The sequence below is a fragment of the Uranotaenia lowii genome, chromosome 3, assembly GCF_029784155.1.
Source record: "Uranotaenia lowii strain MFRU-FL chromosome 3, ASM2978415v1, whole genome shotgun sequence".
NCBI lineage: Eukaryota > Metazoa > Arthropoda > Insecta > Diptera > Culicidae > Uranotaenia > Uranotaenia lowii.
In genome coordinates, this window is record NC_073693.1 from 62,507,237 (window position 1) to 62,519,526 (window position 12,290).

Sequence of the window (12,290 nt, forward strand, 5' to 3'; positions counted from 1 at the left end):
TCGTTTCCTGGAGTCAATTTTACACATTATTTAGAAAAGCTGGCTTACTAAATAAAGGGTAGTATTTCAACTTGTCATTCAGAATATAGAACTCTTTCTGCCGTAATCGATCTCGTTCGACGATTCAATGAATCGATTAATGCTGAAAGATCAGTTCAATTGATTGAGTTGATTGAATATTTTCCTATTCTATAACAGGAGCATGAAAATTATACCTTGCCGAATACAGAAATTCAAATCTAACTGATTTGTTTTTATTATTTTCTTTCCATCCTTCTGACATTTTAAGGGCTAACATCAAAGGGCTGACATCGCAGAGCGGGCTTCCAAAATAATGTGTAGATTTTACATGCTTACATTACTAATTTTCACCTCTGCTTTGACGTACATGCTGTGTACACTATAAGGGGTACAAGGACTTTACATGAAAAAGGAGTTAACCCAGTCTTTTCCGATAACGGGTCAAAACTACACTATAAGGAGTTGCGCCAGATGAGTGTGTAAAAGGTGAAGATACACATTAAGCGAGAAATACACAGAAGGTGTACTTAACTAACCACAGGGTTGCGTTACACTACAGTGGAATTGCTGTTACTCAATACCCCTGCTCAATTCAATGTTCTGCAACCCGAGTTTTCCTCGCAGCTCCTTGAATGCAGCAGCTGGTAGCCCTTTGGTTAGAATATCAGCTTGCTGCTCCTTCGTTGATACATACTCGATCCTTATAGCCTTGCTATGTATCAAATCACGTATGAAGCACAACTTCACATCTACATGTTTCATACGCTTGCTGTCACGGGGCTCTTCAGCTATCTTAATGCATGCCTGGTTATCCTCGTAATACACCAACGGCCCTTCGACGACAACATTCAAATCGGACAACAATCGAACCATCCATACACCTTGGCATGCCGCTGTGCATAAAGCGACAAACTCCGCCTCCGTGGACGATAACGAGACAGACTGCTGCTTTTTCGTCAGCCAAGCAACTGTACCACCAAAAACTTTAAAGGTATAACCGCTCACGGATCGCCGATCAATAATATCGTTGGCCCAATCGGCATCGCTGTAGGCCTCCACTGGAACCACTTTGTCACCGCCTCGATACTCCAACACAAGACCTAGTGTTCCTTTAACGTATCGAAGGATCCTCTTCGCATGTGTCCAGTGCTCTTCCGTTGGACAACTCTGGAACTGGCTCATGTAGTTCACTGCCGCTGATAAGTCTGGCCTCGATGTTAAAGTAACGTACATCAAGCAACCTATCAATTCGCGGTAAGGCTTGTCCGTCCGGTTCGATTCGACTCCTTTTGGCAACTTGAGTCGACATTCAATCGGGGTAGAAATCGGCTTGCACTCCTGCATACCGAATCGATTGAGCAAGCTCTCCAAATAAGCTCGTTGATTGATGCGCAACACTCGCTGGTTCACATCACGCTCAATCCGCATCCCAAGGAAATTCGTCACCTCGCCCAGGTCTGACATTTCGAATTCCTTCGCCAATTTGCACTTTGTTTGCTGGATTGCCTTCTGATCACGAGACACAATGAGTAAATCGTCAACATAGACTACGACGTATACTCCATTGTCACCGTCTCCTTTGAGGTAGAGACAAGCATCGTTGTCACTCCGTCTAAATCTCAGATTCACCATGAATCTATGCAACCGCTCGTTCCATGCTCGTGAAGCTTGTTTGAGACCATATATGGACCGATTCAGCCGGCAGACGAGGCCCTGCCCCTGCTGAAACCCTTCCGGTTGTGCCATAAATATTTCCTCCTCCAAAAAGCCATTGAGGAACGCGGTTCGTACATCCATCTGGTGTACAATCAACCGTTGCTGGTTAGCAACTGCCAGAACAACTCGTAGTGTGTCAAGCCTCGCCACAGGAGCAAACGTGTCAAAGAAATCGATACCATAGCGCTGAGTGAACCCTCGAGCAACTAATCTAGCTTTATAACGAGGTTCACCGTTTTGTCCTGGCTTCTTCTTAAATATCCACTTACTTGAGATCGGCTTCCTACCTTCTGGCAACTTTTCTAGGGTCCAGGTGCGGTTCCGGATTAGCGACTCCATTTCTTCATTCACTGCGCCTTCCCAGCACTTCCAATCATCACGCTTCCGAGCCTCAGCAAGCGATTCCGGGACATTATCTACAAATCCCAGCGCATTCAAGGCAAATCCAGCGAAATCCATCTCGTAATCCTTCTGCCAAATTGGCGGCTTCCGCACTCGCTTCCCTTCTGTATTGACCGAGCTGGACACTGGTTCGTCCGACGTTTCAGCTTCCTCATCTTCGGTACCACCACAGCTAGCGAACCTTTCGTTTTCATCGGTAACACTGGATCCCATTTCCGATGCACACTCTTCACGATCATCACTTTCGGATTCACTATCCGACTCTATTTTTGATCTTTCGATCATCACTATTTGTTCACTGCTTTTATCAGGTCCCGAAGACTGTTTCGGTTTCTCAACTTTTTCACCGTAACTCTTCTCGTCGAACACCACATCTCGAACAATCACTATGGTTTTCTTCCGGGGATCATACACGCGGTATCCATTGTTCGCGTATCCCACAAAAACCCCTTTCCACGACTTACTGTCCAGCTTTTTCCGAAGCTCTTTGGGAATGTGAACATGCGCATCGCAACCAAACACTCTCATGTTCGCGACATTCGGCTTTTTCCCATACCAGATTTCACTAGGAGTCTTCTTCATATTCAGCGCACTAGCAGGACTACGATTCGTCACGAAAGCAGCTGTTTCTATCGCTTCGGACCAGAACTCCATACCTATTCCAGCACCGATCAGCATCGAACGAGCTTTTTCCACCAACGTGCGGTTCATTCTTTCACTTACAGCGTTCTGTTCCGGTGAGTACGGTACGGTAAACTCAACACGGATTCCTTTCTTCCGACAAAACTTATCGAAACCGAAAGCGCGATATTCCCCGCCGTTATCGCAGCGAACACGAGAAACACGACTTCCGAACTGTGCCTCGGCTGTGGCGACGTACTCTTTAAAGCACTTCAAAACATCGCTCTTGGCACCAATCGTATAAACTTTCACGAACCGACTAAAGTCATCAATAAAACTCACGAAATAGCGTTCTCCGCTGTGACTTTCTGGAGTCACTGGTCCACATACATCGGTATGTATGAGTTCCAAAACTCGCGACGATCGCCTCCCGACGTGGCTTTTATCGAAGGGTTTGCGTGTTTGTTTACCCTTGATACACGGCTCGCAGAAAACATTTTCGCTTTCTTTCTCGCACACGACACTTTCCAATCCGTCAACCATACCGTTACGAACGAGAGCACTCAGATTTTTCTGGCTCAAGTGGCCATACCGCCGATGCCACAATTCATCGCACTGCCTTATTTCCCCACACGAATACAACGACGAACCTTTCGTCGCACCCATCGCCATCTGTAGTGACTGGGCATCTTTTTCCAATCATTTTTCAACGACGAACTACAGCTTTCCGGCCAAGCATCTATTCTTCACCAATATACTTTCTAAACTGATTTCTCCACCCTTCAAACGAAGCTTGAGAAAGAGCTATGCTTTTTCCCTTTTCTCCAACACGTATACACTCACACGCGTAAGCTTACTCGAGCATTAACGGAAATCCGTTACTGAACGTTTGAAGTACACGCTTATGTTGATCTTGCTATTATAGATATATAACAAGAACGTTAATCTTATAATCATTATAATACATGGCAAATCCAAATGTAATACGGTCATTCACCTACCTAATTCTGATCCCTACATCCGTCCCCTTTCCTACTCTGAATTTAAACAGAATATCAGAAAATACCGCTTTTTATAATCACTTAACTTGTTTTACTATGAATGTATTTCAATATTACGAAAAAACTTTTTTTTCAAAGGTTCACTAAGCAATGGAACAGATTTGTAATTGAAATGTTCATGTTTATTACTTATGAAAACTTATTCAAAAACCCCTTTATTAGTTTTTCTGTATAACTTGACGTAACGTTGGTTTCGTTTCAACCACAATAATTCCACTTGGATACTTAACTATACCACACTATACCAGTAAGAAGATATATTTTTAGAAATTATTCCATGCTTCAAAAGTTTTTACTATAAATATTCTCCTAGGTCGCAAGTTTTCATTTTTTTTTGAAATTATGAACCTTAAATGTTTTTTTACAAAGACTTTTCTATAAGCTGAAATTTTAACCATTAATTTTACATTTTTATTTTTACTACTTTGGCTTATTTCAATAAAGGAGAATGGCATTTTGCTTTTCGGATGTACTCAAGAAAACCAAGTTTTATACAATTTCTTTCTTGTTTTCTCTTTCCTTTCGTCGGCAGAGCTTAAAAATTCGTTGAATTTTCTCTATTGAGAAATCTGCTTCGAATCTCATTATGTTTTTATCTTTTCTCCCACATTTTGTCGGCTGAGCTTTACTGGTATAAAAAAAATTTACATTCAATCATTTCTATCATCTGTTTGTACTTCCTCTTTTTCCTTTCCAGTATTGCAATGTTCGCTTTCTGAAATAATCTACTACGAATCAATCTGTTTTTTCCCTAACCTTTCGCCAGTAGAGCTTGACATTTTGGCTTTCAAGAAATCCCAAATTTCCGCCCATCGTGGTGCAACCGATCGTGTTGGCTACGCAGGCTACCAGCAATGTGCTCGGTGGCGTCAAAAATCAGCTGGTCCCAGATGCCCGGGCCGAGGCACGAGAAAAGTACAAGGACGACGTTGAGTAGCAGTAGGGGGTCGGGGCCGAGAAATTGCAACATTTCTACTGCGCCCTGGAAGCAGGTTACTCTGATTTCCCTCAATATTTTCCTCCAAGAAAAAAGAAAATTTACTTATTAATTAAGTTATCAATTTAATTATTTCTTGACAATTTGTTACACAGTAGGTTGTACGTTTTATTTTAATGATACAATCGAAAAGCCATAATTAAGAAAAGGAATGCATTGCTGATAAATGCAGATCTAAAATTTACCTATTTATAGTTTGAGACAGCTAATAAACAAGTGTTTGGAAACGTTTTCAAGACTAACTTTTGTATCGTACGTCATTCTTTAAGAGTTTACTAGAACTGATCAAAGACAGTAGCTACTAGCTTGATTAAGTGGAATGAAAATATAATCTCTCTAATCACTTTATCCATCCTACGAATTGTACGTTCTTCTAAGCAGTTCGCCCATCTACTATTTTAGTACGTCTATGAATCAATAGATATGGTCAAGCCATTACTAGAATCAATATACTTCTTAAAATTTAAGCTCTTACATTACCTAAATATCGAAAACAAATTGATCGAATTGGATTGTTATCCGTTCATGGATGGACCGGAATGAGTCATATTTTCGCTGCGATGTGAACTGGGATTGTGGCACGATTTTACTGCGATCGGAGCGATCGGGGTATGGTTGTGGTGAATTTGGAAAGACCAACCGCATTGTTTGGCGGATGATGAGAAGAGAATACTACTATGGCTGCGTGACTGATGCAAGATGGAATATTTTTTAGCTAAGTTTAAAACCAACTCTGTATTCATAGCGTTCGAAAGTGAGTCAGAATGCTTTCGCAATAAATAAATCTTAATTCCTAAAATAAGTTATGTTCGATGCTTTCAGTGAAAGAAATCTTCTTAGTACGGTGAATTGCAGCAACAGTTCACAATCAGTTGATGTTCGTAGCAAGAGTTGGCGTACAAGATGCTGCAGTCTTCCTGCTGGCCACAGCTCCCATAACCGATTCCTGTAAAAGAACCAGAAGAAAGAAAGCATACAATTAAAAATCCCTTAAATCCGAAGTTCAGTACAAACCATTAACTCCAAAACCTCCACCAAAGCCTCCCCCGAAGCTGTTGGTTCCACAACAGCAACCATCGTGGAACACTTTGTAGTCGCAGTAGCTGTACACCGATGCGTCGCACAGTGGACAACCGGGGAGTGCTCGCCGTTGGGGTGCGAGCAGGGCGGATGCAACCGGTGCCGCCAATCTTTGCCCGATGGCCGCCACAGCCGGCGTTCTCAGGGTGTCCAGAACTCGGGTCACCAGTTTAAGGGTCGGATTGGCGGCGTCGTCTTCGGGTGAATCCATTTGCGGTTTCTTCATGTCTTTGCCAGGGGCTGGTTTGATCGTCGTCATCGTCACAGGGCTATCGGCCATTGCCGAAGCATCCGCTGCAACCAGTGCCTGAGGTAGCAGGTTTTGCTGGAAGCCAGGTAGTTGCAGAAATTGAACTGTTGGAAAAGGTGAGTGGAACGTTTTACATTTTCCCCCGATTTCAGTAGGTACTTTTATAAAATGGAAAATTCCTATTTTTTAATGTGTTATAATATGTAATGATGTAAAATAATATGGTCAAATGCATGACATGGTTATCAAAAAATAGAAATACTCAGTTAAAAAAATTATTTACCGCGGCAAAAGGAAAGGATCGAAACCTCGCAGCTGCGGTGATATATAATTGTGTAAACTTTGTCAACATCGATATCGACCAACACATATAACATAGAAACATCTAGAATATTCGATTTTAATTGACCTTATTCCTAATGGTGCTATGATTTTTAACTGTGCAAGAGAGCACAGCCGGTGTTGTGAAGGAAGACAAGAGTTGAAAAAACACTTAGATGGTTTTTCGAAATGGATGCCGGGCATCCTTTGCTGACCAGCAGCACCGAACAGATCCTAACGAGGGTGCTGGGGCCGGGGTGAAGGCTTTAAGCAGCCTTGGTCCGGGAGTCGTTCTATCGATGCGTTAGAACGAGCGCTGATTGTTTCAATAGTTTAACATCCAAACAAAAGAGACATCGAAATCTGGATTATGCGAAAAAAAAAATATCAGAATCAAACGGTGTGAGTTTATTATTTAAAACTGCTCACGAGAATTGATGAATTGGTACATTTTTTTAAAAATTTTGTCACACAGGTTGTTTTGAAAACTTAGGGTAGAGATTCTGGTCACATCAGAAATATCTGATGTGCATTTGAATACGTAACTGTTCTTGCACATTTGATGCGTTGCCTACTCATAGGCGTTTAATGTATTCTATCCTCCAAGGAACATCTTTTGCATCCAATCCTGGAATATTACAGGTAGAACAATATCAAAATTTTATAAGAAACAATGAAAAAGGAATCCTAGAGTGTCTTAATTTTTATTTTGAATCTATATCATATTCTGATTCAAAATATTCGTTTAAGGTTCCGATGTCTTATTTCCAATTGCACATTGTTGTTTGAAAATAGCTTTTGTATTTCGATCTTGTATCCTCAATCTTAATTTGAATTCTTTATTCAAGATAAGAATTTGTGTATAGTTTCAGAATCTGAATGCTGAAGATGAAGTCAAGATCGAATTTCTGATTTCGGAATTCAGATTTAAGTTTTATTTAATTTTTTAATATTTTGTTTTAAAAATTTTATGCAGTTGAAATACATCAAGGAAAAAAAAGTTTTACATTGAGACGATTGATGAAACCAATTCAGGTTTAGAATACCTGAACCAGTGAAAACTGAAAATCCCTACAATTAAAATAATAAAAGGTTTAAAATTCAGATTCAGAATCCATTCCATCTGCATTCTGAATATAATTATAAAATTAGAATTCTGAATTTGAACCCATTTTCAATTTCAAATCTGGATTTTGAATCTGAACTCTGAATCGGCATTCTGAATTCTGAAATCTAGATTAACAATCTATTCTATTCAATTATGTTATTTGAAGAGGATTCTTTTATTCTGAATCCTTACTCTGAATCCTTATTCTGAATCCTTATTCTGAATCCTTATTCTGAATCCTTATTCTGAATGTCAATTCTCATTTCTGAACATCTTCCTAATTCCGAATCTAATCTCTGTTTCTAAATGCTGAATAAGACGTCCAAATCTGAATTCTGAATCTTCATTTCTGAATCATCAACCCTGATTTTTGTATTTGGATTCTGTTTTTGCATTTTTTAATCTTATTTCACTGAATTCTAAATCCTAAAATCTGGATCTGAATAAGGAATCTTAATTGTAAATTTAGAATCTGATGTAAGAATCTGAATTCTTAATTATACAAATCATAATTATATCTGAATCTTGTTTCTATACATTATCAATGTTATTTTACAGTGTTTTCAACTGTTACTGTTGTAGTGACTGGGCATCTTTTTCCAATCATTTTTCAACGACGAACTACAGCTTTCCGGCCAAGCATCTATTCTTCACCAATATACTTTCTAAACTGATTTCTCCACCCTTCAAACGAAGCTTGAGAAAGAGCTATGCTTTTTCCCTTTTCTCCAACACGTATACACTCACACGCGTAAGCTTACTCGAGCATTAACGGAAATCCGTTACTGAACGTTTGAAGTACACGCTTATGTTGATCTTGCTATTATAGATATATAACAAGAACGTTAATCTTATAATCATTATAATACATGGCAAATCCAAATGTAATACGGTCATTCACCTACCTAATTCTGATCCCTACACCATCGTCGTGTAGAACTCCAGCTCGTACAACAAATTGTTTCTTCTCCCAACAGCAACCACTTCTCCATCCCGAAAAATTTCCACTCTCCCACTCTTGAACACTACTGTCATACCCGCACTTTCCACTTTCCGAACCGAGAAGAGATTACACCGTGATTCGGGAACAAAGAGAACATCTCTCACGGTGCACTCTATCTCCTTCTTTCCCACTTTGGATTTCACTACTACAGTGCCCGAATATTTGGCCGTTACACTTTCCCCGCTCTTCACAACTGCTATTTCCATCGGGTTTTCCATTTCACTCAGCCTTACGAACAATTTACGATCGTTCACTATGTGCTCAGACGCACCAGAATCAACGAACCAGCGAACTCTTTTTGAGTCGCTTCCATCCATGGCGGCAAAACAAACTCCCTTGTTACCACCATCACCATGCGATAAGTGCGCCATTGATTTCGGATAAGGCTTGAAATTTTTCTTCGTGTCATCTTTCTTCTCGGGACAATCAGATGCTTTATGCCCTTCTTTTTGGCATTTGAAACACTTAAATGATCTTTTCTTCCCTCTTTTGACACTACCCGAAAAAGCAGCTTGCTCTTGTTTCCCTCTCACTTCACTAGCACTCGAGCCTTTCTTCTTGATCTCTTCGTCCAGTAATCGGCACTTAGCAAATTCCAGCGTTAGCGTTTCTGCTGGAAGCGTCTCCAACGCCGTCACCACCGTCGAATATTCACTGCCAAGGCTCAGCAACAAACCACACACAACATCTACATCTTCCATCACCGCTCCGACTCCACGCAATTGGCGGACAAGCGATTCGTACCGGAGAAAATGTTGCTGGAGTGCTCCACCTTCGTAATTCAACTCCTTTAGTTGACGGTTAAGATGCATCCGCTTCGCAACACTTTTCCGCTCAAAGACTCGCGAAAGCGCATCCCAAATGGCCTTCGGCGATTCGTGTGCCTGGACATATTCAATTTGGCTATCGCTAATGCGAGAGACAAGTAGGGACTTGCATTTTCTCTCTCTTTTCCGCATCTTCTCCAGCTTAACCTCTTTCTGTTGCCTTTCTTGGGCAGAATCCGAAGACTTAACCTCAATTTCTACTGCCCGTTCCGCAAACTCCCGGTTAACACAGTCAAGGAGCTCGTGCTCCTCCAATGCCACCATCATGCGGTATTTCCAGGAAGGGTAATTTGTGCCATCAAAAAGATGCACCCGGAGAATGTCTTTTTCGTCCTCCATTCCGCGCAATCGGAAATAACTCGCGTTTAACTACTTTCGAATCACTCGCGATTTACTGCGGCCCATAACCTAATGGGATTTGGTTTTTCGGATTCGATTATAGCCACGAGACGAAAACTTAACAGAGAAAATATAAAACACGTTTATTGCGTCAGCAGTTTTCGTAAAAGGTGAAGATACACATTAAGCGAGAAATACACAGAAGGTGTACTTAACTAACCACAGGGTTGCGTTACACTACAGTGGAATTGCTGTTACTCAATAGTTCAAAACGTATAAAGATAATTAAATTAAGAATTCAAAAAACGATCAGATTCATAGATTAAATACGGTTTCAGAATTCAAAATTTTGATCTTGAATTTCGATTAGGATCAGGCAGAATAATCTCTGTGTTCAGATTCAGAATTCAAGATTCAGAATTCAGAATTCAGATTCATAATTCAGATTCAGAAATCAGATTCAAAACTCAGATTCAGAATACAGATTCAGAATTCAGAATTCAGATTCAGAATTCAGAATTCAGATTCAGAATTCAGATTCAGAATTCAGATTCAGAATTCAGAATTCAGATTCAGAATTCAGATTCAGAATTCAGATTCAGAATTCAGATTCAGAATTCAAATTCAGAATTCAGATTCAGATTCAGAATTCAGATTCAGAATTCAGATTCAGAATTCAGATTCAGAATTCAGATTCAGAATTCAGAATTCAGAATTCATATTCAGAATGCAGAATTCAGATTCAGAATTCAGATTCAGAATTCAGATTCAGAATTCAGATTCAGAATTCAGATTTAGAATTCAGAGTTAGAATTCAGATTCAGAATTCAGATTCAGAATTCAGATTCAGAATTCAGATTCAGAATTCAGATTCAGAATTCAGATTCAGAATTCAGATTCAGAATTCAGATTCAGAATTCAGATTCAGAATTCAGATTCAGAATTCAGATTCAGAATTCAGATTCAGAATTCAGATTCAGAATTCAGATTCAGAATTCAGATTCAGAATTCAGATTCAGAATTCAGATTCAGAATTCAGATTCAGATTTCAGATTCAGAATTCAGATTCAGAATTTGGATTCGGTTAATTCAAATCCATTATCGGGAATTCAGCACGAATCTAGGAATCAAATTGAAAATTTAAGTTCAAAATTAATAAAAAAATCATATGAATTTTCATAATAATTCAATTATAGAAATTTAATTTTCAAAGTTTTTCAATTCCAATCAAATTTTCAAAACTCAAATTTCTATTCGAAAATTCGAAAAATTTTCATATAAACAATTGAAATTTTCAAAATGAAAATTTTAAATTGTTATAAAATTGAATTTTAAAATTTCAAGATTTCAAATCGCATAGAATTTTTTATTTTTAAATTTTGAAAATTATTATTTGAATTTTTATGATTCAAAATTTTGAAATTTTAAATCTTTTTTTTTTATTTTTCTAGTTTTATGATTTAAAATTTTACAATTTTAAGCCTCAAGGCCTAAGCCGTTTCAAATTAAGAAATTACAAAAAAAAAATTAAAATTTCTGAATTATCAAAATTTATTAAAATCACTACTGAAATTTAAAAAAAAATTAAATGATGAATTTAAAAAAAAAATTATATATCCAAATTTTTTAAATCTAAGCTTATCAATTTTCAACAATAAATTTTTTTTTAAATATTTTCAAAACATGATTTTTTTAAAACTTTATATTTTTTCTTAATGTAATTGACGTCATTTGAATTTTTTAACTTTTCATTATTTTTCAATATTGAAATCTTTTTGAGAATTCTGAATATTGCAATTTTAAAATTTGGTGTAATTGTTTTACTTTTTGAATTTTTTTTTTTATTTTAAATGTGTTTGAAGCTTCAAATTTAGATGTCTTTAAATTTTCAGATATAAGAATTTTTAAAATTTTAAAATGTTTTAAAGATTTTAAATATTCAAATTTCTCAAGATTTAGAATTCCGATCTAGATGTTGTTTTCATACAAATATTTTACGCTAATTGAATTTAAATTTCATTTGATAGATCGTTAATCAGTTGCTAATTTCAGAAGCATCCCCTAACGATTTTTCACTGTTAAAAACCCCTCGGTCAAACAAAATTATTGAAACACAGCCCTGCGCAACATTGACAGCTATTTTCCTTTTTATGCAAATTTTATGCTGCAACATCGGCAATTTACAGTGGTGTAAGTTTTGCTTGTTTTCATTTAACACCCTCAAATGGGAGCGTGAAAGAAATGTCTATCTATCGCCATCCTCTTCAAACCAATGGGTCTATCATCTTTCCTTAAGCTTGTGTGCGTATGTTTTGCAATCTTTTTGTTTACACACCAATTCATCAGCCAAAAATTTTATGCTTTCCGAATGAACGAATCAGTTTGCAGTAGTGTGCAGTCGCGTTTGCAAGTGTACTTCGAAAACGCTCTTCTCGGGGAAGGTGGATTTTCGTGGATTAATCGTTCTCTTGGCTGCTCGCAGGAAGAAAAAAAACTTAACTAGCAGAAATTGAAAATCGAAATCCATTGCGTGTCCTGTTCTGT

General features: G+C 38.2%; 1 protein-coding gene across 1 annotated transcript; it reads right to left on the reverse strand.

The window, feature by feature from the left end:
• Positions 1–4,932: 4,932 nt before the first annotated feature.
• On the reverse strand, positions 4,933–6,643 carry LOC129755666 (uncharacterized). The gene is made up of 3 exons (XM_055752280.1): positions 6,432–6,643; positions 5,833–6,252; positions 4,933–5,764 (listed from the first exon to the last, which is right to left on the reverse strand). The coding sequence occupies exons 1-3, from the start codon at positions 6,523–6,525 to the stop codon at positions 5,655–5,657; spliced, it is 624 nt and encodes a 207-aa protein (XP_055608255.1). The 5' UTR covers positions 6,526–6,643; the 3' UTR covers positions 4,933–5,654.
• Positions 6,644–12,290: the final 5,647 nt, after the last annotated feature.